Source organism: Micromesistius poutassou (genome assembly GCF_964030765.1).
Source record: "Micromesistius poutassou genome assembly, chromosome: 15".
NCBI lineage: Eukaryota > Metazoa > Chordata > Actinopteri > Gadiformes > Gadidae > Micromesistius > Micromesistius poutassou.
The window spans coordinates 1,716,364-1,743,181 of NC_140285.1; the positions used below are offsets into that span (position 1 = coordinate 1,716,364).

Consider the following 26,818-nt stretch of genomic DNA (forward strand, 5'->3'; position numbering starts at 1 on the left):
TGGCCACCGTTTTTTTATCGAAACTTTATGAATTAATACGAAAAATAAGTATTGTGCATTGCGATAAGCTGTAATCATGTACGACATAACTCTTACCACCTGACCAAAACAACCGACATAAGTGAGACACACTCGTGGACTGAAACGCTGAAAGGCGGATAATAAAAAAAGAAAGAAATCTCAAACTACAGATACAAATAAAATCTAGTTTTATGTGTTCTGGTCCAAAGTGGTCGCCATGTTTGTGACTCCAAACTGTGTTACGGAGAGGAGGAGGATGGGGGGGGGGGGGGGGGCGGGGGGGCTTACCGGACAACAACATGGGGTCCTTGTCGGCGGACTTGCGGACGTGGTCGGACTCGCCGGTCAGGGAGCTCTCATCCAGCTTCATGTCGTTGCCCTGGATCAGAATCCCATCGGCGGGCAGGAGGTCACCTGAGCAGAGGAGGAGGAGGACATGGAGGAGGATGATGATGATGATGATGATGATGAGAATTGTGAGGAGGAGGAAAAGGAAGAAAATAAGGAAGAGGAATTATGATGTTGAAATATGAATGAAAGGTTCGGTAAGGATACTAATCCCCGAACGTGAAGAACAATTAGGATTATGAATCTTTAGGTACTCGGTCTTGTCTTTGAGATTACATTTTTTTGCATTTTGACGTGGCACTGCAGCATGCGATTTAAAGTAATTTTATACACATGGATGTGACTTCAAGTTATCTGCACATTAACTTTCAGTGAATGAGCTGCAGTAAGTAGTTTGGTCTTTGGGTCCCAGAGGGAACGGCCAGTGGCCCGCTCATTGGACCTCATCCGGAAGTTATTAGACCAAATAATTGCAGAGGAAAGTGGAAGAGATCGATATTCAGATAGTTTAACAATATGGACGGTCGTCTGACCTTCAAACCTGCAGTATTTCAGAACTTAATAAGCAGTGCTGGTGCGATGCAATAAGTGGAAGATTCCCAATGTACCTTGGACTCCACTTCCTCCAGGGATCACCAATCAACAAATGCGAATTAATCACTACACTACTATTGTTTATCATCAACCTATACACAACCGACACACAACCTAGAGACAACCTTTACGCACACACACCAGGTCCCTCAAAGAGCTGAAACATTTGAGACATCTGGAGCCATTCGCGGTCACACCAGACCCTGCTGGACCCGTTGGGACCAGACCTCGCTGAGCCCGGGTCTGGTGGGTACCCAGGGGGTCTGGGTGGGGGGGTCTGGTACCCGGGGGGGGGTCTGGGTGCGTACTGACCGTACTTGACCTGGGCCACGTCCCCCACCACGATGTCGGCCACGGGGATCTGGATGACGGTTCCGTTGCGGACCACGGCGAAGCGCTGCTCCAGCTCGATGCGGCTCTGCAGCCCGCGGAACTGCTTCTCCTTGGACCAGTCGTTGAAGGCCGTCACCAGGACAACGCAGACGACTGACAGCAGGATGGCCGCGCCCTCGATCCAGCCCGCCTCCGCCTCACCCTCGTCCTCCCCCCCTGCCGCCATGTTGCCGCACGCTGTGGGGGAAGGGGGGGGGGGAGAGAGGGGGGGGGGAGAGAGAGAGAGAGGGGAGGGGGAGAGGGAGAGCGGTAGAGAGAGAGAAAGAGATAATCAAAAGGTTAGGAATGAACATGCTCGTAATAGAGTGAACGTAAACCGTTTGATGTTGCGTTCACGCCAAAAGCGACGGGGCGACGCGACTCCATGCAAAGTCAACGTGGAGACGCGTATCAGGCGACTTTTGTCGCTAGAAAAGTCACTACAGCGACGGATTTGTGACTGGTCGCGCGACAAAACTCAGGCGACAACGAGACCAGACGACCAAATTCCTGTTTGGTGGGAACGCAGTTAGGGTCCAGCATGTCTGCTAAATTTGGATTATATTTCATTATATTTTAATCACATTTGATTAGATAGAAAACCAGATGTCCAGACGAGCAAGGGGACACCCTTGCTCCATCCCCTCAAACACTGTTTCCCCACCATGTTTCAATAATGCTCTCCTCGGTCTAACCCCTGACCTCTAACCCCTGAGCTCTGACCCCTGACCCCTGATGTCTGAAGGAGTGGGAGGAGTTGGAGGAGTGGGACAGCCAGCTGGTCGGGAGCCGGTAGGGTGAGGTGTCTCAGGGTTAGGTGTCTCAGGGTTAGGTGTCTCAGGGTTAGGTGTCTCAGGGTTAGGGTTAGGTGTCTCAGGGTGAGGTGTCTCAGGGTCAGGGTGAGGTGTCTCAGGGTGAGGTGTCTCAGGGTCAGGGTTAGGTGTCTCAGGGTCAGGGTTAGGTGTCTCAGGGTTAGGTGTCTCAGGGTTAGGTGTCTCAGGGTTAGGTGTCTCAGGGTTAGGGTGAGGTGTCTCAAGGTCAGGGTTAGGTGTCTCAGGGTTAGGTGTCTCAGGGTTAGGTGTCTCAGGGTTAGGTGTCTCAAGGTCAGGGTTAGGTGTCTCAAGGTCAGGGTTAGGTGTCTCAGGGTTAGGTGTCTCAGGGTCAGGGTTAGGTGTCTCAGGGTTAGGTGTCTCAGGGTTAGGTGTCTCAGGGTTAGGTGTCTCAGGGTTAGGTGTCTCAGGGTCAGGGTTAGGTGTCTCAGGGTTAGGTGTCTCAGGGTTAGGGTGAGGTGTCTCAGGGTCAGGGTTAGGTGTCTCAGGGTTAGGTGTCTCAGGGTTAGGTGTCTCAGGGTTAGGGTTAGGTGTCTCAGGGTTAGGTGTCTCAGGGTTAGGTGTCTCAAGGTCAGGGTTAGGTGTCTCAAGGTCAGGGTTAGGTGTCTCAGGGTTAGGTGTCTCAGGGTTAGGTGTCTCAGGGTTAGGTGTCTCAGGGTTAGGTGTCTCAAGGTCAGGGTTAGGTGTCTCAAGGTCAGGGTTAGGTGTCTCAGGGTTAGGTGTCTCAGGGACGGCTCCACACTGAGCCAAGTGGAGCCTTGGGTTAGCGGACAACCAGCTTAACCCCCTGAGCCATCAACCTACACTACAGCTCCAGGCAACAATCCCACCTCCCAGCCCATATATATACGCCACAACCCCAAAGTCTGAGGCTAGGGTGACGCCCCCCACGCGACGCCCCCGGGGGCCAGGGCCAGCAGGGTGCAGCAGACTCACACTCAGTCTCCTCGCCGGGGGCCTGGTAGAAGGACAGGCCCAGGGAGATGATGGCGGCGATCTCCAGGATGATGAGGGTGACGTCCTGCAGCGCCTCCCACACCAGCTGCAGGAAGGTCTTGGGCTTCTTGGGGGGGATGAAGTTCTGGCCGAACACCGCAGTGCGCTTCTCCAGGTCGGCCACGTTGTCCGAGAGACCTGGGGGGGGTGGAAGAGGAGGAGGAGGAAGAACGCGTCAAAGGGGTTCTGAGGAGGAAGCTCTTCCTGTCGGGATGTTACTATTATTATATTATTACTATTATTATTTGACTATTTAACAATTATTCGCCAAAGAGGTGAGGGGAATAATTGTTTCAGTGTATACTACACGTGAACACTCTTTTTTCACACTTTTTGCCAGGATTTTTTTATTTTTTATTAGCGGTTTATTTGTTTTTATTAGCATGACGGGACGACCGAAAACAATATCCCGAGTTTGAGATGTCAATCATGGTATATTGCCCAATATCCCGAGATAGCGAACCAATGAAATTGCGCCATCTTAGGAGGCTCACGTGTAGCATATACTAATATATAATATAAGATGTACTTTTTTGTCCGCTGGGATCGCTGCAGTGTAAAAAACGTCAAGCACGCACAGTGTGGGCGTTACTTATTCTGCTGGGTCCGGCTTGGCTTATTCACTGTCTCTGCAAAAGCCTTTCGGAGGATATCGGTGTAAGGTTAACCTAGTGCCGTGGAACGGCTCGAGGGAACCTGTCTCTGAAACTGTGACGTGTGTCTCTTGTGTGGCTGCGGTGGCCATTAGCTGCTGTCATTAGCGGTCTAGCTGGTGGCTAAACTGTGTTTACACTGCATGTCAAGAGTCATTATGGTTACATGACGGCAGAGGATTATTTAAGGACGTTGGGCCGGGGTAGATGATCTCAACTGGTTACCGTTAGTGGTCGATTATTTAGCATGTCCCGCTTTTATGCGGGTTTTTTTTGCGTACCTTTACCTCCATGGTACCTTCCCACTGGGACTCAAAACCATCAACCACTAGACCACCCTTTCCATGTATATTTCTGAAAAATGATGTGTGTGTGTCAGCAGTAGAGCTATGACCCTGGACAACACAATCAGACAGTGAGTTCCCAAATGAAAGCGCTGTGGCCCCTTGTTCGTACACACTGACCTCGGGTTCAGTTTCTGTACACGCCCACAGAAATGCACTTGGAGAGTTTTCCAACACGGTGGGAGACGTTACGAATATTTGTCGTTCCTCTTAAAAGGATAAAAGTTCCTCTTCATAGTATTTTACATATTCCTCCCAATAGTCGGTAAATCATCGCCCGGCAATTTCTTTAATCTCGTCTTTTTTTTTGTCCACTCCCAGAAAATAAATCCATGCTTTGTTCAATCTTCCATCTTTAGATCCCTTTCTTGGATCCCTTTTTTATTAAAAAGAGGAAGGAACGTTCTCAGTCCAGGAGATGGAGATTCAGTTAAGACCTCGGGCCGCTGTATTTTTATCCTCTCCAACATCCCAAAGGAATACCTCTCGGGAGGATAACAGCATCATATACACTAGAATAGTACACTGAACTGCCTTAAGGCTCCTCGACAGGGCAGGTGGAATCTCCTCTCTGTAATCTCGTACCTCAGCCCGGGCTCAAATATCAACAATGATGATATAATGTGGAAGTTGTCTGCAGATATGGCATTCAACTGATGCAACACAGAAGGACACATATTCCCTATATCGTAGATCTTTTGGGGAGGGGAAGGAAAGAACGAATAGGCAAACTGGAACGAAAGGGGGGTTTCCTATTCCTAGGAGCCGACGGATCCCTTTGCATCCTTAGTGTGGAACAAAAGCGCTCACTGCTGTTCTCATGGTATAAATGGTATATTGTTAAAACCTGGATCCGAAGCATCTTAGCACACGATGAGTGCAGACTACTGCTGGAGAATGACACACCACCCTGTGGAGACCCTGAAGACCCAGATTTACTTACAGCAAGATCTAAATTAGCAGCGTTAGCAAGGGATGTCAAACTGCTGTCACGGGTCATATGTGACTGCAGTCCACGCGATAAGCACACACCACCCCCAGTGGGGTCACTGTCCGATGCGGGGAATAGTCTGAGCTGGGCTGGGGGGGGGGCGTCCTTGCGGGGGCTGGGGGGCTGGGGGGGGGGGGGGGGGGGGGGGGGGGGTGGCCCACGCGAGCATGTAGCATAGCAAGACTCACAGACACACGGTACACGTTTAAGACGCACACGGCGGGAGACGCCGAGGCCCCGAGTGAAACGTACGCCATCGCCGTCCTGATATCGCCCACCGACAGGCAGCAGGCAGCGGTGTGTTGGGGGGAAAGACGGACTAGTTTGGCTGAGCACCCAGCGGTGTGTTGGGGGGAAAGACGGACTAGTTTGGCTGAGCACCCTGCCTACCCTGCCTGCGATCGAAGCCCAGTGAGGCACAAAGCCCTGGCCGCCGTTAACAGCAGCTCCCCAGGGGAGGAGCAGGACCCGGGGCCAAAACAATCGGCCAAACTATTACCATTACAACGTCCTCACAAATCTCTCAGAGTGTCGCTGATAACACCTTAGCGTAATTCTGGATGACTTCACCTGCACTCTGCATGAAGCCTGAGTGTAACAGGGCTGGATGGAGGAGAGCCCCCCCCTCCCACCAGCCCCCCCACCAGCCCCCCCCCCCACCGACTCCCTCCCACCAGACCCCCCACCACCAACCCCCACCACCCGGCTCCCTCCCACCAGCCGCCCCGTCTCCATCCACTCCCTCCCACCAGCCTCCCCCCCCCCCCCCCACCACCCGCCCCCGACTCGCTAGTGAGATGGATTGGCCATGGAAGGGAGACAGATGGTGAAGTCAGTGTGTGTGCATTTGTGCGTTTGTGTGTGTGTGTGTGTGTTTGTACGTGTGTGTGTGTGTGCGCCTTCTCGGTGGGGTGCGTGTGCGCACTCTGTCCCACGTGCAAGAGGACAGGCTGTTACCCCAAGCGTTCCCCCCCCCCCCCGCTACTACCAGAGTCTGTTTGTCACATATTCCACCTGACGGACGGGCGAGCTCCCAGGTGGAGAGAGAGGCTCCCCTCCCGTGGTGCAAGTCAGCGCTGATTAAAACAACTTCATTCACACGAACACAAGCTCCTGACTATTTTCAAATTGCTAATCTGATTCTCTGTGTGCCGTTCGTGAGCAGCAGCACGGGGGTTAGGGTTAGGGTTCTAAACCCAAGGCTAGGGTTCCGACAGGGCCTCAGGGCCCAAGGGTGCAGGTAGAGGGCTGACGTTGGGGCTTGAACCCAGAACCTCTACCCTGGACCGTGGACATCCGTCACACCCTGGATCTACTGAATACTGCCCTGGAATGCACAGCTTTTAAGAGACTTCTTATGAAGATGATTTTGCACCCCCTGATGCACCCATGCAACGCCACCCTCTAAGCACTCTGGGTAATTATAGTCTCTTTAATTATACATGGATGTGCCTGAATTAATTTTGATGCTGTTTTTTGAAGTGCGTTGGCATCTTTTGTATTAATAACCTGTCTTCCCATTCGTCGTAAAAAAGACTTTAATCTCAAATGACAAGATGTAGCCATTTAAATCAATTAAGACAGAAAGGCAATTGTTGGACCAAAACAGCTTCAAGCCTTCAACTGCAATTAAATTGGTTTTATGTTCCTGCAGCAGTCCAACATCAATTTAGCCTGCAAATCACCACATACAACACAAGCTTGTTTGACTGTAAGTCAATGCACATGCATCTCTCTGCTAATGCAGTACAGTTCTCTCCATAACCTTCCACTACAAAAGCCCACTGCGTGTTGCCCGTGGAGAGAGAGGGGGAGGGAGAGAGAGAGAGAGAGAGAGAGAGAGAGAGAGAGAGAGACAGAGACAGAGACAGAGAAACAGAAAGAGAGAAAGCGCTTTGTAGAACAGGACGTTCAAGCCTGTCCATCACACTCTCTCTCTCTCTCTCTCTTTCTCTCTATTTCTCTCTCTCTCACACCCACCCAGTCGCTGATGGCGCCTTAGTAGCTTAGCAACCTAACGTGTAAGCCTTGCACATCGTCTAAAGTTATGTAGAAAGAAACGAGAGCGAGCTGCAGATTATTTTAATGCTGTGATTATCTAGGTAAAACAACGTACAGAATAAAGTCTAATTTGATTTGTTTTAATTCTACCGAAGAATGTTTGGGCCAGTATGAGGTGAACCCTGATGGCGATTATAGTAAAGGGGCCAATTTATCCAGGGATCTATTTTTACTTTATAGGGCGACAGAGGGTTATATATCACAGTCGGCTAACATACAGGGAGACTGCGTACATGGGAGATTAGACCTCTGAAAGGTCCAGATACACACACACACACACACACACACACACACACCATTAGCCTAATGTGCTTGTAAGGAGAATGATGTCACCCTGTAGGGAACAGTCTGTACGCTGGTCCACTAGGGACCAGGGGAGACCCAGGGTAGCCCCAGGTAGACCCAGGTGAGTCCAGGTGAGTCCAGGTTAGACCCAGGTAGACTCGGGTAGACCCAGGTAGATCTAAAAGGCTCCCAGGGTCCACAGGTCCCTCTGTCCATCAGTGCTGCCACAGGGATGCTGTGATCCTGCAAGTTTGCTGCAGAAAATGATTTGAGGCAAAAAGGAAATGTGCACACCATGCAGTTTTCGAGTGATTACACCCATGTGAACACAATGTGCACAAGAGGACCGTCGTTAGATACTAAGTAATGCCGGGAGCTACAGTGCATGTTGGATCAAAATAAGTGGTCATTAAGTGATGCCTTTAGGAACCTGAAATGACTTAGTGAGTTATCGTTGCAGCTCCCACATCTGGCCAGAAAGACAAGACAGTGCTTCAAAGTGTTCTTAATTTGCCAACATGATCAAACTCTTTTTTTTTATTAACATTGTGCTGTTTGCATAGTGTGCAAAGCATACAAAGTCAAATCAATCTATCTATCTATCTTTGATTTTCTTTCTATTTTTGATTAACCATCATGAGGTAAGTAGAGAGACAAGGATAATTTTAACGGCAGTTTAAATTTATTAAATTCCCCAAACTAACACCCCAATCACTACTAATAACAATGGGAATGGGAATTACTGTTAATGTAATGTAATTATTTTAATAGCAGTTTAACTGAATTTCCTAAAATACAACCTGCTCAATTAGCAATAACAATAAAACCTAATAAGAATTTCAACAGTTTGATAGAATTTACAAAACTACCACCACCCAAAACCTAAATTGAATTTTAACCCAGTTAAACTGAACTGCTCTAACTACCATCACCTTGAATTAGAAATTGAAGTTGTATAAAATTTGCCAAACTACGACGTTCAAAACTAAACGGTTTGAATCAATTTGAATTGAATTCCCCCAAACCACCACCACTCCAACAGCCCCCCCCAACAGGAGTGAAGGGCCCCCTCCGAGCAGCCCGAGGGCCCCCCCACCGAGCAGCCCGAGGGCCCCCCCCAGAGCAGCCCAAGGGCCCCCACCGCGGAGCCCTCCCACCGAGAAGCCCGAGGGCCCCCACCGAGCAGCCCGAGAGCCCCCACCGAGCAGCCCGAGAGCCCCCCCCCCAGTGCAGACCGAGGGCCCCCCACCGTGCAGCCCCAGGGCCCCCACCGTGCCCCACCGAGGAGCCCGAGGGCCCCTTGTTTTTCCACTCACCGTCCGTCGGGGAGGTCTTGAGTCTGTGGCAGAGGCTCTCGGTGTCCGTGTACATCTCCTGGATCTTCTGCAGGGCCTCGGGCCCCCGCAGCTCCATCAGGTCCCTGAGGTCCTCCAGGGTGGCCCCGAAGTCCCCGGCGTGGTTCACCTCCACGCCGGAGTCCACCGGGCTGGTCACGGTGGCCATGGTCGTCGTATGGGGGGGGGGGGGGGGGTGTGTGTGTGTGTGTGTGTGTGTGTGTGTGTGGAGGCGGTTGGACTGTTTATCCCTCTGTAGGGGGGGGGGGCCTACTGCGGGGGGAGAGGAGCGGGGGGCCTGGGTGTGTGTGGTGGTGGTCACGCTGTGGGGGTGGGGGTGGGGGACGGGGGGTGGGGGACGGGGGGGTCAGATGTATCTTCTAATGCTCCCTAGCGCTGGGGCTTCCTGCTGGTCTCGGGGTACACAGCGAGCCGGGCGGGTCTGACCGTCTCCGGGAGCATCTTCACCTCCTGCCACTCAGCGTCACGGGGGCAGATGTGCGCTGGGGGAACATCTGGGGCCAATGGGGGACTCTGTGTTTCCTACGAGTCACTGACGAGGTATCAAGGTGTGAAAGACACTTTTGCTTACACATTTACGTCTAATGAATTGTGTATTTGTATTAAATGTGACGTGATGTGTCTTCTGTGTGGTTCTGTGAGGAGATCAAAGCGTTCCATGGGGCACAGTGAAACGGTGAAGGACTGGAGAGGGAAGGCTTTTCAATGAAGATGGAAACATCTAGAAGCTGTGAACAGAGAGAGAGAGAGAGACGGTAGGAAGTCATTAATGCTCTTAAGGAGTAATCGCTCTCTAATGCGAAAGTTGGAAACATGACTTGTCTAGCTAGCACGTGGATAGCGTGTCTTTACTTTGGGCTGAAGGTTGTGAAGCAAAAAAATATTATTTTACCGGCGTAACATTTTACATTTTGTAATTGCTGACTCTGCAATGAAGTGAATTCAATCTTGTTCCATGTTCTCATTATTCATATTTACATAAAATGAACAGCTGATAAAATCATTGTTGACAGACAGCCAGACAGTATAGATAAGCTAGATAATTAGACTGACAAACCGACAGACAGACAGACAGACAGACAGATAGAAAGACAGACAAAGATAGATAGATAGATAGATAGATAGATAGATAGATAGATAGATAGATAGATAGATAGATAGATAGATAGACAGACAGACAGACAGACAGACAGACAGACAGACAGATAGACGGATAGACAGATTAACAGATAGACAGATAGACATATAAGATAGACAGACAGATGGACAGATATAAGGATAAATAGATAGGCAGGCCACCAAAAACTGACAGAAGACAGAAAGATAAAATGGTTTTGAACGCCGTGAATCGTGATGCCCAAATGAAACCAGCCAATCGGAAGCGAGAATCCCTTTCCGCCAGGCGACGCGCAGAGCTGTGCTGCCAGCGGCGCCTCGCTGCCAGCGGCGCTTCGCCAGAGACCCTACAGTAGTCCCCTGTCCTCCCGGTACACCCGTCGCCCCGTACCGCATTTCCATGTTTAATGAATGGTCAAAGACAATAAAGTCCCGTGTCGATAATCAACACGGACGCGCAGCACCGAAGCGGGAGGCGGTGCTGAGGAGGCGGGATAGCGGATGGATGCCCTTACTCTAACCTTCACGTAGCGCTGGTTAACCTTGGTCTCCACAACCCCACACCACACCGCCATCCCTCGCTCGATGACATGAGGGGATCTTCCTCCTCGCGCACGGGGGCTGTCCTAGCCTCGATATAATCGAAGATTTGTCCTTTTTTTAAATTGCAGAAATTCAACTAAGTGTGGGCTTTTCGAGGGGTTATCGTGGGGACAGATTCCCACTCGAATCAGGGAGAACCAGCCCCATCAGAATGCATCACACGTCGCGACTACACACCGTCCAGGTCCAAACAGGTCGTTGTCTCCTCCGGGGCGGGAGAGAACAAGTTGTCGCGGGGTTCTGACGAGGGGGGGCCCGGATTCTACTGCAAGGTTATTCCCAGAGACACCGGCTCCTCAACGTGAAAAAAATAAATCAACCTCAGCCAGAGAAGCCAGATAAGGCATTACAGGCTGGTCCTATCGTCTACATGCCCCTAGCCCCCCTTCCTATCACCCGGCCGAGAGCATAAAGCAACACAGGACTGCAGGAGAAGCGTGCAGGTTGAGTCCTCACTATGAGTTGTCATTTAAAGGAATTTATATAACCGCCACAGAGAGGCCTGGTGGACGGAGCATTATGGAGGAATGCTCCGAGCCAGGAGGCAGCCCGTCCGCACAGCGGATCATAGCACGACAGGTTCATCTCTAACATGATGCCCGGGTTTTGTACATGGCTGCTGCTACTGCTGCTGCTGCTGCAATAGTAAGAATTATTACGATTATCATGATTACAATAATCATGATAATCGCAATAATCATAATCAAATCGTATTAATCGTAATCAAATGCAGGCTATGTGCTATTTAGGACAAACCTTGCAACACACCATGGCATTTTAAAGCGACAGAAAACGAGCGTGAGGCTAGTCACTTTAAATACTCACCCGTCCAAGGACAGACGTGGGATATTATAACCAGCCTGGCTTGCCTTTAAATTCCGCTCACATCCGATAGCAACAACACAAAAAAAAACAAAAAAACGTGAGTATTTGCGTGTTTGTGAGGCGGACAAGCGAGCGAGGTCCCATCTGTTGTTGGCCACAATGAACAGAGACTAGCGACACTGACTTTGGGATTCCTCTAATGCGGAAGGGAAACAGCCCGGACAGATGTGGATGTGTTTGCATAAGATGATGATAGGGTTATTGTAGACCCGGCAGCAGCAGGCATCCTCCTGTAGCCTACATCTACCCTCTCTTCCTCTTTTTTTTGTCACAACATTCGCCGATTTTGTTTTAATTGATTGCAATGTTTTCGCCCCGTCAAAGCAGCACAGACATTATCAACAGATCATACCCTGGAAAAAAGGTGGGCTCATATTATGAGTCTACATGCTTAGCAAAAAAAAAAGATGCTGCGCTTACCGCACCCGTCCGGTGATGGCAACGTTAACATGGATCTGCTCTATGCGACGGATGTGAGGGGGAGGGGTCGAAGCACTGATGCCGCTGCTGCGCTTGCGGATCTCTCACGGAGTTGCGAGCTGATCCTCTCTCTCTCTCTCTCTCTCTCTCTCTCTCTCTCTCTCTCTCTCTCTCTCTCTCTCTCTCTCTCTCTCTCTCTCTTCATCTCTCTCTTCTCTCTCCCTTCTCTCTCCCCTCTCCCTCCCCCTCGCTCTCTCCTCTCGATCGCTCTCCCTCCTCTCTCCATATCTCTCTCTCCCCTCTCTCTCTTTCTCTCTTCCCCCTCTCTCCCCCCCTTTCTCTCTCTCCCCCCTCTCTCTCTCTCCCCTCTCTCTCCTCTCCCCTCTCTCCTCTCAATCTCTCTCCCTCCTCTCTCCTCTCTCTCCATATCTCTCGCTCCCCTATTTTTCCATCCTCTCTTCCTCTCTTTCTCCCCCCTCTCCCCCTCTCTCTCTCTACCCCCTTCCTCTCTCCCCCCTCTCTCTCTCTCCCCTCTCCCCCCTCTCTCTCTCCCCCCTCTCCATCTCTCCTCTCCCCTATCTCTCTCTCCCTCCTCTCTCCATATCTCTCTCTCTCCTTTCTCTCCCCTATTTTGCCCTATCCTCTCTTCCTCTCTCTCTATCTCCCCCCTCTCTCTCTCCCCCCTCTCTCTCTCTCCCTCCCTCTCTCCCTCCCTCTCTGCAGCACCTCCCTTGGCTAGACTTCACTGTACAGTGACGTCCACGCGCTCCCCGCCGCGCACACGAGTTGTCCCGCTTCGCAGAGCACTTATAGTGTGTGTATTATTCATTCATTCAAATGTAAGCTGGGGATGACACCGGTGGTTATCAAGAGGGACGGGGAGAGGGAACGGAGGTGGAATTTAAATGACTCATCAGGTTGAGGCTACCTCCACCTCCCCAGCGACCGCCCTGTGGGCTGGTATAAGCCATAAACGAGGGATCACGCCAGGTGTGGACGCACATATAGCCTTCTTCGGTTGTTACTCGGAACATGCAGACCCCACCCAGAGGACAGAGCTACACACCATCAGGCCCCCGTGGGGAGGCGGAGTAGAGGCACCACGTTCTACCAACACATCGTTGGATGCAGTCCCCCGTCTATCGGAGTGGCTGGTTTAAGAACAAATTAGAGCTTGTCTATTAACCCAGAAATATGAAGATTTCTTAATTAATGGATGGATGGATGGACGGATGGATAGATGGACGGATGGATGGATGGATGGGTGGGGCTGTGGATGGAGGAGTGGGAGAAGGTGTGCATGTAGGGATGGATGATGGGTTCTAATGGTGCGCTGTCCCCTCACTATGGGGGGGGGGGGGGGGGGGGCACAGCGGCCGCTCAACAGAATCCTGACTGTTGGCGGTCCTGGCTCCACCAGGGTGGGAGGGGCTCCACCGCAGTGGGAGGGGCTCCACCCCAGCAGGAGGGGCTCCACCTCGGTGGGACGGCTCCCCGCTCACATTACATTTTTGGGTTGAATGCACCTAGTTTAAATCTTTTTTTTTTCACCAGGCCGAAGGGAGTGTATAAATGATATGATAGCATGCTCCATAAGAGACAAGACTAGACCTACATTCTACATGTCCAGGTAATGTGGGGCAATGCAGCGCCCGCACCTGTGGTCTATAGTAGAATTTAAGATATAGGCCTACCTTATATTGTGTTAATAAGAAAAGAGATCCCATTGTGATTACATGTATCAAACAAAGTCACTCAACGGTAGAGCCGGTGTGTAGAAACAAGTAATCAACTAATCTCCACCCAACCAGGACTTTGAGAACTATAAACCTAAGTCTAGTGTGAATGGGTTAATAGCTAATTATATTGTGGTTTATTATGTGAATAGCAAAAAACCCAAACTATTTTTCTATCTTTAATTATAATATAATAAAATAATAATTATTTTTCCTCATTTTTTTTGCATTCAAGCATTCCACCATTTGAAATATTAAAGAAACCGGAATGCCTCTATAAAGTAGGCGACAGTACGACCGTATAGCCATTATTGAAATAACCTATAGCCCATTCCCAGAAAAGTGGACCCTTTGTTTACTGCATTTCCAAGGTCAGGTATTATATTGGAACACGTGTTGTAGATTATTTTGTTATGTCAGATCTATGCCAAAGTTCACAGGAGTTTTCCATTAAATTTCCAAGAAAAGGGTCCAGAGAACATAGCCCAACTAACCACAGCCGAGGCAGACGTAGTGGTCCCACTACCGACGCACCGGAGCAGAGAGGCTCCGACTCGAGTTGAACTGGGCTATCCCACCTTATAGAGCTGATCCTAAGGTAAGTCCGTAATGCGGAGACGGAATGATTGTGTCGAACCTCGAACTTACGAAAGACGGCTTATCAGGTTACCGTTTGCATTGATTCATGATCAACTTACCCGACCAGTGGGTTGACCTGCTTAGACCATTATTCTTACGCAGGCTCGCTACAATGAACATTGTTTCATTGTTTACCAAAATGCAAGATGTGATGACTGATGGTCATAACAAGGGTTGTGATTCATGCATCACAAGATTGAGGGTTAGGTCTTTCAATAATTAATTGTAAGTATTAACATGTGTAGATTTTTCTTCAACTTTCGGATTCACAACAAATAATTAAAATATTCAACATGTGCGAATTCTGCGAATAACTAAGACTACGAAGTCGGTTTCCGTCGTCATTCAATGCATTGACATGCAGTTCACTTGTTAAAGCGAATCTATTAAGCACGATATTGCTTCTTACTAATAGCAGATAATCGGTCCAAATATCTACATGTTTCGTCAACAGACGAAATATGACACCGCGGGGCGCTACTGTCGGCGTTCTGCCACTCCTCCTGGCCACCGCGCTGTGGAATCTCCAACCAACACAGGGCGGTAATATCCTGGTGTATCCACTGGACGGCAGTCACTGGCTGAACATGAACATCCTGTTGAAGGAGCTGCACCAGAGGGGCCACGCCATCAGCGTGGTGCGCTCCTCCTCCAGCTGGTACATCTCAGAGGACGCCCCGCACTATACCTCCATCACGGTGCCCATCGGCACCGCCTGCAACTTTGAGGACCCCCAATACATGGCCTCCTTCCTGAAGAGGAGCCTGGAGCTGTGGACCACGCAGCGCTCTGTGTTCTCCTTCATCTCCCTGCAGCAGGAGATCATCTCCCTGCTGGACGGGGCCCACCGGGCCAGCGCCCACCTGGCCCGCCGGGTTCTGGAGGACCGGGAGTTGGTGGGCCGCTTGAAGGCCTCCCGCTTTGACATGATGCTGACCGACCCGGGCTTCGCCGGCGGGGTGGTGGTGGGGAGGTACCTGGGACTCCCCCTGGTGCTCAACGTGCGCTGGATCACCAACGGAGAAGGCCACTTCGCCATCGCTCCGTCCCCTCTGTCCTACGTGCCGACGCTCGGCTCCCTGGTCTCGGACAGGATGAGCTTCGTGGACAAGCTGAAGAACACGTTGCACTACGGCATCTCGCAGTACATCGACCACGTCACCGTGAGGCCGCACTACCGCAGCTTGTGCGACGACTTCCTCGACCCGAGCGCCAACGTCTACTCCCTGATCCAGGGGGCGGACCTGTGGCTCATGCGGGTGGACTTCGTGTTCGAGTTCCCCCGGCCGACCATGCCCAACGTGGTGTACATCGGCGGCTTCCAGTGCAAGCCGTCCAACCCCCTGAGCGCCGAGCTGGAGGCCTTTGTCCAGAGCTCTGGGCCCCACGGCGTGGTCATCATGTCCCTGGGCACCTTGCTCGGCAGCCTCCTCCCGGAGGCGTCGGAGGTGGTGGCCGCCGCCTTCGCCCGCCTCCCGCAGAAGGTGGTGTGGCGGCACCTGGGGCCGCGGCCCTCCACGCTGGGCAACAACACCCTGGTCGTGGACTGGCTCCCGCAGAATGACCTGCTGGGCCACCCCCGGACCAGGGCCTTCGTCACGCACGGGGGAACCAACGGCGTGTACGAGGCCATCTACCACGGGGTGCCCATGCTGGGCCTGCCGCTCATCTTCGACCAGTTCGACAACATGGTGCGCCTGGAGGCCAGGGGCGTGGCCAAGGTGCTGGACGTCACCCGATTGGACGCAGACACCTTCGCCGAGGCTTTGCGAGAGCTTCTGGACGAGAAGCAGAACTACAGGAGAAACATGGTGAAGATGTCCGGTCTGCACCATGACAAGCCCATGAAGCCCTTGGACCTGGCCGTGTTCTGGTCAGAGTTTGTGATGAGGCACAAAGGAGCGACACATCTACGCACGGAGTCCTATAAGATGGCCTGGTATTCCTATCACAGCGTGGACGTGATGCTGTTTCTACTCTGTGTGCTGGCGTTTCTTCTGATGGTTTTCTACGCGTGTTGCAAAGTTCTATTTAGACTGGTCGCAGGTAAAAGAAAATTAAAACAGAGTTAATCTTGTTCAATCACTGCCATCAGGGTTTGAGTATACAGTATTTTATTGATCTTTAACAAATCGATTTGTACAGACAAAATGTACCAGTCAACTATAACCATGTAAATATTTACGTTTTAGCACATATCTCTTTCATGGTAGACACAAATAAAAGGAAAACAATGAGAATGTCATAGGTTGAGGTGGGCCCATCTTACTACGTCTTATTGAAGGTCGACCATGGGTTTTTCTACAGTTGAGGGAGCTTGCAATTAACATTACACAGAATTTTAAGTAATGGAAACATTTATTTTTTGTATGCCTTCAGTTCATTATTGGCCAGTCAGTTTAGAGTGGTATCCGAATCGGCATCTGAAAAGAATAATTGGAACAGTGACCAATTAAAAACAAAGACCAAATCCACTTAAATCCATTTTCGATTTGCCAGCCCAACGGGTGGACTTTAGGTGGACCTCAGAACAACTTGCGTTTAAAGTGTAAAGAAGATAGTTGTGTAAAACTATACAAATGACATACATAAGCCACCTATATAATAGATACAAGTTCGTAACCTTGGAGAATCCACTGGGGAAAAGCATCAACCTTGGCCTATACAATTCACAGTAACAATGGCCTTGTAATCTTAAGGCGTCTTCTGGTAATTCACTTATTAGATAATAATGAGTGGCCATTTCATACAAAAAACAATAAGATTCATTTTGTGTAAGAAATAATGACCATTTAGATGAAAAACAAGGAGATGGTTAGGAGACATAAGAGGCCAAAAGCGGTGGGGGTGGATGGCACCATACATGCTATGGTCATTGAGGACACATGTCACAACCTGCAGCCAAGGGTCATATTCACCCAGTGGCCATCTTAGTTCCATCTTGGATCTAAACTCTAGCTGGGCTGTAACTATGATGGCCGCCAGCTGAAGAAAGCCCAGTGAACAAAGAACCGTAAGATTAAACGAAGAACAGGAACGGAAGAGATGCAGATCGATACAGAACCTCCCTCAACTGGTAAGCCAACACTCAGAGCATCCATTCAATTCTAAATACGTCACCCACGAAACACACTCACAGATCACAGATTGTGAATATAATTTGCTTGCTAATGCTGCAGCAAATATGTGTACAATATTTTGTGTTCTGATGTTATTGTGAATTTATTCCACCTGATCATTGTAAAAGACAAGACTGTGGAGAAATGGTCCGATTTGAACACTTGGTCTGTTATATCTGCAAGTAAAGCAATGTAGATATTGACATGTATCATTTTTATACCACATCAAATCCATGTCTGTGCATTAATCATATGCCTGTATCCATCCTTCTTTCACTGTTGAGTGTTGATGTCCTTGAAGAGCAGTGATCCAGAGTGCTTGGTTGCGCCTAGTGTCGTCAAACCTCCCGAGACAAACAACTGATGATCAACATGGTTTTATTCTGCACACATACCAAACCAAAAAACCTCCCTAATACTGTCATTGCATTAAATGAAACTCCACTTTCTAAAATAACATTAAAATAAATCTTTGTTTTGGTACATTAGCATCGGAGGCGAGCTTAAACATTTGAAAATGTGGTATAAAGGACAGATCTGCGCTTGTGTCAGACTGGGTCGATGAGTGGCCACTGGGCCCGGGATTTAGGTATTACAAAAAACGTCTAACGTCCAAATATCGGGATTTCCAAATCAAGATTTAAACGGTCACAATTATTTAAATTCAAAAAGACAAAAGCTTACATCTGATGCATCAAGAGAAGAAGTTTGTTGGTAGCATTTCTGTGTGGTTGAAAATAAAATGTAGCCACTCGCTTAAGTTATATTACAATTTTAGGTGATCGATCTGTTGTCCCAAGCAAGCATATGAAATACAGACTGATAGTGAAGCGCGCACGCACACGCACACGCACACACACACACACACACACACACACACACACACACACACACACACTTTGGCCACTTGTGAGCACATTGGTTGGGGGGGGGGAAATGGAGAGGAGGAGATACCAAGTAGGTAGGTCAGATGACGTCGAAAAATGAGCTAACCATAAAATCAGCTAAAAGGTAATGAGTTCTACACAGACGAGAAAAAAAACCCAGGTACAAAATCTGGGGCTTGTAGGCTACACGTTTGGCAGGAATAGAAAAATCGGAATAAGCGGGTAAGCTCGTGCCTACTCCATTCCAGACCAGACAGTAAAACCTCTAATCAAACCTTACTGCACTTCATACAACAACGGAAAGAAAGAGGATCCACAAAAGATGGCAGTAGTATTTACAAGAAGGTACTACTACTCCAGACGTGTACTTGTGTTGTGGACACTGACGCCCACCGTATGTAAAGTGTGAGGGCCGTCGGTAGACCGTCGTTCTCACTGAGAAATACGGGAGCTGACGGTTGCTTTGTTTTCCTTCATTTGTATTCCAATACCGAAGTTTCTATATGGGCCGTTGTCCGGGTTGCCGCGTTAACAGAACTTAAAAAAAAAGAAGAACAAAAACGATGTTAACCTGGATACACTGTTCGCTGTTGCCATTGTCGTCCTGTGTGGCGTTCTCCGCTTGACCTCAGCGGAAAAACAACAGCACTGTCCTAAAGGAGTCCCTCGCTCTCCTCTCTAGCCCTCGTTCATCCAGATCCACCGTCTGGAGCCCCCCCCCCCCCCCCCTCCTGGAAGGTCGGGGGGCGGGCTCTCGCAGAGGTGGGGTAGGTCAAAACCCACGGCCCCCGCCCCCCCCGCTCCACCCACACCCCAACCCAAACTACTGCGCCCCACGACCAGCATCCTCCAGTCTAGGGCGTCGGCTCCTTCCCGGCCCCGCCCCCAGTGCCTCCGCCGCCGCCGCCGCTGGCCACCAGGTTCCGCAGCAGCTTGCGGCGGCCCGCCTGGTAGTCCTCCTCGTCCACGTTCACCAGCAGCTTGATGGCCTCGTGGCCCACCGCCTGCTTCAGGGAGTCCGTGATGAACACGCCCTTCAGGGCCTCCAGCAGCGAGCCGTTGATGTAGTCCCGCCAGAAGGCGTCCAGGTAGGTGAGCTCCGAGAACTTGATGTCACAGATGATGGAGCCCAGGTCGCGGGACTTCAGGATGGTGTTGGCCTGGTTGAAGCGCTCGAACTGCCGCTCCAGGGCCTCCTGCTTGTTGGAGAAGACGTTGCCCTGCAGCGCAGACTCGTGCTGGCAGTACTCGGCGCGCACGCGCAGCCGGATATCTGGAACGGGACGTCGTACGGTTAAGGACACATGCGCTCGAACCTCTGGGCTACATGGCACGGCTCGACCTCGGCCTAATGACGTAAACCGTTTAACAGGTGCCATTTAAAACCCTCCCATGACTGGAAATAGCTCTGTGGTTACAACCTAGAAAACGGTGCTAGAGGTCCTTAGTGTCTGGTGCTTTGTAGGGGAGGTCTCTGCTCACCACAGGTCTGCTTCTCCCTGCACTCGGCTGTAGAGTGGCTCCTCTTCCTCTTGCGGCTGGAAGTGGGCGGGGCTGGCTTGGTCTGGGGCGGGCCCACCTGTCGCCCTGACGGGGAGCAGCAAATCACGGGCTGAGTTCCTGAGGAAGGTCCGGGGACACGAGAATGAGGTTTCTGGGCTTTCGAATGAGCAAATGTTGTTGTAGAGGTTTATGATGGAGATACACTATGGAATAATGGTCCTCCAGAACCACAATATATTAATGGTTGCTATATTGATTTTACGAAGGCTACCTTTGTAGTCTTCCCAACATCAATATTAACGAGGTCTACATTGGGGAAGTGGCAATGTAGAACTCGTTAATATTGATGTTACACAAAACATGAACTTTGAGTGGGAGACTTTGAGAAGAGGGGATTGACCTTCTCCCCACAATAACAAATGTTAAACAGAAGGTTCACATCAGCTTCCCTATAATTCACACCAATGACAGGACTCCTTGAAGGACATGCCCAAGGTAGAAACAGAGAAACAATGCATTGGTCTGATGAATAAATATGAAGGCTAGACTGATCTTGGCAAGCGGGACGCTCTGTGACTCTCCCATGGAAGTCAACCCCACCCCGCTAAGCTAGCATCTGCTAGACTGACACAGCATTGGGGATAGAAGTGAAAACACTGTCTCTTGGGAACCACACCTGCATTGTTCCATGCATAATACATTATTGCCTGCACACATCATGCCAACCACACACACACACACACACACACCTGTACTTCTGCGAGGCATGTTGTCCAGTCCCTGCGCCGCTCCTCGCGGGGAGACGTAACGCACAGAGGTCTCCTCGAGGTACTTATCCACAGGGTCCGGACACACTGGGGGGGGGGGGAGGGGGGGGGGGGGGACAGAGGGGGTAGCGAGGCTGGCTTCAGTACTGTTCCATACCACCATCGAGTCATTCAGCAGGTGCTTTCATCCAGAGCGTGGATTCAGCATGTCAACCAGGAGCAGGTCGGGATCAGACTACATATCATTTTGATATTTTACGATTTTTGCCGTGTCACATCAGCCGATTATAGCAGCATGAAAGGTGCCCGTGTCTTGGCCTTGAGACAAGGCACACTACTTGACGCATTCAGTTTTCCTGACATAGTTTCAAGTTCACCTGGGATCAGGGAGATAGGGGGCAGAGTTAGAGATACGATCAACCATGCTGTTGGCAGCATTGGTATCAGTCTACAAGTTGAAGTTGTCTGACAACGTGAGATCAATCAAGAATTTAGACTTTAGGTGGAGGTGTCTGGGATGAATCCTCACAGCTTTTTTTTCTTCACGTAACAGGTTCAAGCCTGATTGATGTTTCCGACTATTATAAACAATAGTGACACTGGAAGGTTGTCTGTGGCAGCATGTTGAAAACAGGCTGGATCTTTGACCCGAGCATTTGGGCTTTCTCAACATGGATACCCACAGGTAGGCTACAGACGCTGGGATCAAACCCAGAATCTTACGACTTAACCACTAAAGCATCCTGTGCTCGTAGTATGACAATTAGAATATTAAAAACATTTACAAGACGTCAAGTTGCCCTATTATGAAAGCACCTGATCATTATGAAATGAGCAGAATCATGTTTAAATATAGTTGTTGGTATAAAGACTTATATAAACACTGAATTGACGTTTACATAATCTGACGGTTTGCATGATAAAATACTTTGAAGTCATATTACCATGAGGGTGACCCATAATACTTACACCCTGTTATATAATCTGCAATAGTTGGAATCCATTTTGCCATTCACAGGCACACCTAGATGCTGCTTCTCCTTCGTCCTATGAAGGTCAGAGTTGCAGGTCTGCGCTACAGACGATCACTCCATTACTCATCTAGCTATAGTTAGTGCAGCTACTGATTGTGTCTTTACGTGAATCCAATGATGGGTGGGATGTCTCCTGATACAAAATGAGACCAAGCAGTGGAAAACAGGAACCGTGGATCATGTCAACAGAAGAACAGTTTTCCACAGTTGTCTAAAAATGTTTTGCAATAATCTAAAATTACTCTTATTTCTAGTTTGCATCAGCTTTTACCACCACTGTCTGCCCATTCAGCATCTACCGCACTCCTGATCTCTCTCTCTCTCTCTGTCCTTTTAGAGGGGTTAGGGTTAGGCTGGTGTCATTGAATGGCCTCAAAGCCCCTTGAGACTGTAACTGGAGCCATTCGAATACAATTTACTTGACCACTAAAACAAAAACAAACTAAAGCGGAGGTTGTCCGCTTGTGGTGGTCACAGTGAGGGGTCACAGTAAGGGGTCAGGAGTCAGAGTACGGGGTCAAGGGTCACAGTACAGGGTCAGGGGTCACAGTATGGGGTCAGGGGTCACGGTACGGGGCCACTCACCGGCCTGCCTCTTGCGCAGCGTGACGTAGGGCAGCAGGTCGTGGCGCGTGATAATCCGCAGCAGCTGCAGCACGTGCCGGAAGTTGGTCTCGTCGCAGCGCCCCTGGCGCTCCAGCGCCAACAGGAAGTCCCGCCCACTCCGGATGCCGCCGCGCTCGTACTCGTCGATGACGTCCACGAACAGGAAGCTCAGCACGCGCACGTCGCGGTGCGTCAGCTGCGCCCCCACGATGTCGAACATGCGGTGCAGCGAGTACAGGCCGTAGGAGCCGTCCACTGCCTCCTCCGGCCACGGCTCCAAGGTGCCGGGCGACGCCCTCCGCCAAGAGGCGGAGCCAGTGTGCGAGCAGGAGGGGGCGGGGGAGGCGAGTCGGTCGGAGCCCAAGCCCGTGCGTCTGTCCGTCAGCGGGCGGTGGGGGAGGGGCGGGGGGCCGGCGGGGCTGTGGCTGGAGTCCAGGGGGTTGGCGTGGTGGAGGTGGGGGTGCGGGGCGTTGGAGCTGTGCGGGGCGAGGTGGGCGGCGCTGACGTTAGCGTTGGGGAGGGGAGGCTGCTGTGATGTCATCGCAGGGAGAGGTGGAGGCGAGGGATGCTGGAATCCCGGTCGCTGGCGGAGTGGTCCACTCCTGCAAAAATAAAATAATAAGAGGCTGAACAGATGGATACATGAATTGCACTTGTTGTAGTACCAGAAGAGACCTATGCTGATTTATTTTATTCATACAATCGTGTTTAAATTGTCATGCATTGTATGCATTTGGCGAACATAACTGCTGCTGCCATAGTATTGTTACACACAAATGTTTGTTCTTAAACGTGTTTCAGTAAGCAACGTGATACAAATACGACACGGGAATACTTGACTAGCCTGCATTTGTATCGCTGTTAACCATGAATGTATTAAACACAGCGATTAACACACATTAACATAGCAGTAGCAGCAAAAGCAGGTCAAATGACACGCATATCTGACATTTGGTTCAGGTTCTCTATTGGAAACCCTGATCGTCGACTTCTCATACGGCGTTATCTTATTACGTTATCTTGTGCATTAACACTAACCCTAGCGTTATCTTATTACGTTATCTTATGCATTAGCACCAACCCCAGCGTTATCTTGTGCATTAGCACTAACCCTCGCGCAGACTGAGCCATGCTGCGCACACACAGCCCAGTATGCAGCTAACGCTGTAGCATCAGATCCACCACCGAGATGGGTTACCAGTAACGTAGGGTAATGGGTTACCAGTAACGTGAAGTAATGGGTCACCAGTAACGTAAAGTAGTGGGTTACAGTAACGCTCGTCGCCGAACATGTGATTTCGTGAAGGTCCCTTTACAAACACCCCAGTCTGGCTTTCACAGAGGATTGTGCGGCTACGCTGCGGTCGGATCCCTGCGGGCTGCGTGATGGTTTGTTGTGGCTCCGTTAGCCTCCGTTAGCCGAGAGCTAAGAGCAGCTGGGAGCGGAAGCGGCTCCGTTCTCCGTTACCTTCTACTCTCCAACGCTGCTCCCGGAGTCACACATCGGAGGAGCTCTGTCCCCGTCCTGGAAGAATGGTCCTGTTTAACGGGGGTTCATGATACGGGGGGTTGGGAGTAACATGCCCATTTTCGTTATTCAGCTAAAATGAAAGAACTTCCAGGGTCATGGTGCAGTCCATATCCGGATGCTGTTCGGCGTTTGACCGACAGAGGGCAACATCAAGTTATATTTTCTGTCGATCTAACACCAATGCGACTTTGAAATGAAGACATTTACGTTGCAGGCATCAAAGTCCGATTGAAATGTCTCAGACTATTGTGTTTTTCTTTAACATTTCGCTGGATCCTGGTTGTTCACCTTGCCGTGGCATTTGGTCTGTGGTCACTTGCAGCCTGGCGAGAGGCAGCTCTCTGCAAGGGACTGGACATGATACACGGTCATTTAGAATACAGTTACCCCCGCACATCGAAACCCAAACTCCAGCTAATGGCTGGAGTTTGGGTTTCGTTTGGGTTTCTTTAAAAAAAAGAAAAAAACATGGTTTGGCAATGTCCCCACACTAACGTTACAGTAAATTGGCTTGGATTATAATTCGTAATATAGGATTAATATCTACGTAGACTGAAGCCTACTGTTAATGGTTCCCTTAGCCTATTACGAAACACTATTGCTGACTTTGATCTTTAAGTTGTTCAAGAAAAAGCTAAAAACACAAATAATGACATTATTTTTAATTTTGGGATGTGTTTATTGGCCTTGCATAAAATAATTTATTACAAATGTCATGTTTTGATTTTCAACTAGGCCCAAGTTCAAAGTGAACGATTCATTTTGGTTGTCCTGTTACTTGATGAAGTCATTAAAAAAAGTAGGCCTACATCTGAATAACTTCGTCCTATTCTGGAAAGCTATACAATTTACCCTAATTAGAATATTATATATTATACTGCTTCAATCTTTATAACATTGTGTCCGTAGTCCTTCGGAATGTTGATTGTTTTCTTTGAATTCACATGCAGATGTTATTCTGTTGGTCTTGTTATTCTACAGTTAGAATTTGAATAGTTCTCGTGAGATATCAGCAGATATGACAATGTCATCAAACTTTTCTGTTGCTTCCTCACACTCTTTGTTCTTGGCACGTCCAGGAAGCTGTCCAGGAATATAAATAAATAAACAAGTAGGAAGAATAACACAAGACGTTGGACAGGAACAGATACAAGTAGTCTACATACCATGTAGATGGTGTCTATAATAATTATAACGATCAAAATATACAAATAAACAAATTTAGAAATTGAAAATCTTGAAATCTTGAAAAATAAAAAATGTGTTGATTCGGTTTTTTTTAGAAACATTTTCTTTTCTTAATGAATCCCATGACCAAATCGATAGATAGTACGCCTACCTGGTTACACACAGCATGTCCATATCTCACATAGGTGGCAAAGTGTTCACAGTTGAAGGTGAAAAGATGATAGCCAAACTGCTTGTCTAGCAGTGCATCGAGGCGTTCCCTCATCTTCTCTACGGAGGACGGCGTGCCGGCGTGGACGTCGTTGCCGACGGCGATGCGGGCTCCCTTGGGCACCGTCACCTGGGCCAGCAACACCCTGCGGATCTTTGTTTCTCCCAGGAGAAGGTCCCCGCACACAGGGAAGGCCGTTTGCAAATAGCCGCTGACTTTGGTCATCAGTTTGCTTTGGTCTAATGAATGAACACACAACTATCAGTTAGGTAACAATAGAAAGAATAAAAACATGCAATAAATGGTTAAAAAAAAAGATAGCAAAGGTTGAAGGGCCATATTGATGTATCAGCATACGTGAAGATGCTTCGGTTTTAAGCTAAAATAATGTCACATTTCAAATGGAGTAGAGATCCCAGTGACAAACTGGTCTATAAACAGTTGCATTTTAAGTTTGTGTCTAATTATGCAGCCATGAAAAACCGACTGGTCGATATTACAGAAGTTACAAATAACTAAAGTGTAAGGAATATAGATACAACTAAAAACTGAATAAAAATCGACCAATCATCAGTAGCAGTTGCACTGCACGATCACCGAGGGATTTCTACCAGCAGATGGCAGCAAACTCAAATCAATGTTATCTCTTTCTATTCACACCTGAAAAGAGAAAGTCATTGGGAGAAAGTCATTGTTCAAAAACACCAGATAAGTAACTTGTACTATGTAATTAATTACATATTAACTATATGGTGTATAATGTTACCTACTGTTAGCAATTCTCACCTGCGACAGCGAAATGAATGACAAATCCGTCTTCATCATAAACTCCCCAGTGTGAATATCCAATGGGATATACAAATTCTATCAAATCTCCAAACTGGGCAGTGGACACGATCTCTTCGATCTGTGTTCATAATTAAAAACAAATGTGTTAAACTAATGGTTGTAAACAATAAAAAGCAACCGATGCCACTCAAGGCTCCGCGCCCTGCCCACCGCACCTAGCCAGTTTCCCAGCAGGTTCAACCGCATAACTCCACCCCATGCTTGACAGCATGAATGCGGAGCTCGCGTGGTCATAGTATGCGGTTTCACTCTTCTTCAATGGTTGTATTTTAATGGTAGTCCTAAAGATTTATGAACACCATTTAGTGGAAATTGAATTTCATTGCACGGTCTAATTTTAGAGCGTGCCAATCGTTACAACTGAGATAGATCAGAACACTATGATTTTAGAAGAGATAAAAGAGATTTCAAGCGATTTACCCAGAGGTTTTACATTGATCCATATCTTTCCATGCCATTCATTTCATATTATTTACTCAACCTGTACCGTCCATCATTTTTCTACAGGCATATCATTTTGTTATGAACACACTGACATTTTCGTAAATGTCTCTTACTTTGTCCTCTGTTCAAGTTGATTGTTAACTAGAATTTATACCCCCATAGACGCCTAAATGACACAAATGTAAATTAATCTAATTTAACGTAGACTAATCTAATCCATTATGTAGGTCTGTCACACGGTTTGTGCAGGTAATGATCAAACAGGTGTCTTGTAAAGTGTGATTCTTACCTGCAACTGATGGTCCATTGTTGACTCTGTCAAGTTATTGGTTTTGCCAACTCCTCTTATGTTAATCTTCTTTAAAGGGCGGGTCTCTTACCAAACTTGTTTCCGCGACCAAACTAGTTTTCTACTCAGACTCAAAATCAG

At 49.0% G+C, this 26,818-nt stretch overlaps 4 protein-coding genes across 4 annotated transcripts in view; 1 reads left to right on the forward strand and 3 right to left on the reverse strand.

The window, feature by feature from the left end:
• The window catches only part of atp2b3a (ATPase plasma membrane Ca2+ transporting 3a), a gene marked incomplete at both ends in the record, with an annotated part of 32,308 nt that extends 23,310 nt beyond the window's left edge, over positions 1-8,998 (reverse strand). Inside the window, 4 exons of the mRNA XM_084479748.1 lie at positions 310-435; positions 1,276-1,533; positions 3,102-3,299; positions 8,812-8,998. Coding sequence (XP_084335874.1) covers positions 310-435; positions 1,276-1,533; positions 3,102-3,299; positions 8,812-8,998 — 769 coding nt within the window. The remainder of the gene's footprint in view (positions 1-309; positions 436-1,275; positions 1,534-3,101; positions 3,300-8,811) is intronic.
• A 5,137-nt stretch (positions 8,999-14,135) lies between these two features.
• On the forward strand, positions 14,136-16,321 carry ugt5e1 (UDP glucuronosyltransferase 5 family, polypeptide E1; the record flags this gene model as incomplete). The annotated part of the gene is made up of 2 exons (XM_084480203.1): positions 14,136-14,208; positions 14,704-16,321. Exon 2 carries the CDS (start codon positions 14,711-14,713, stop codon positions 16,319-16,321), a length of 1,611 nt encoding a protein of 536 aa, XP_084336329.1. The 5' UTR covers positions 14,136-14,208; positions 14,704-14,710.
• Positions 16,322-16,382: 61 nt separating this feature from the next.
• On the reverse strand, positions 16,383-23,758 carry dedd (death effector domain containing). The gene is made up of 5 exons (XM_084479337.1): positions 23,634-23,758; positions 22,145-22,767; positions 20,508-20,612; positions 19,738-19,875; positions 16,383-19,528 (listed from the first exon to the last, which is right to left on the reverse strand). Exons 2-5 carry the CDS (start codon positions 22,704-22,706, stop codon positions 19,110-19,112), a joined length of 1,224 nt encoding a protein of 407 aa, XP_084335463.1. The 5' UTR covers positions 22,707-22,767; positions 23,634-23,758; the 3' UTR covers positions 16,383-19,109.
• A 919-nt stretch (positions 23,759-24,677) lies between these two features.
• On the reverse strand, positions 24,678-26,695 carry LOC311360136 (phospholipase A and acyltransferase 2-like; the record flags this gene model as incomplete). The annotated part of the gene is made up of 4 exons (XM_084480235.1): positions 24,678-24,779; positions 25,036-25,334; positions 25,882-26,002; positions 26,678-26,695. The coding sequence occupies 4 exons, from the start codon at positions 26,693-26,695 to the stop codon at positions 24,678-24,680; spliced, it is 540 nt and encodes a 179-aa protein (XP_084336361.1).
• Between the last annotated feature and the right edge of the window lie 123 nt (positions 26,696-26,818).

Excerpts from the sequence above, each read along its gene's own strand:
- dedd (XM_084479337.1), bottom strand. The coding sequence starts at position 22,706 with ATGACATCACAGCAGCCTCCCCTCCCCAACGCTAACGTCAGCGCCGCC. Across the intron at positions 19,876-20,507 it reads CATGCCTCGCAGAAGTACAG|GAACTCAGCCCGTGATTTGC; the intron begins GTGTGTGTGTGT and ends GACCTTCCTCAG. Across the intron at positions 19,529-19,737 it reads CAGGGAGAAGCAGACCTGTG|ATATCCGGCTGCGCGTGCGC; the intron begins GTGAGCAGAGAC and ends GTCCCGTTCCAG.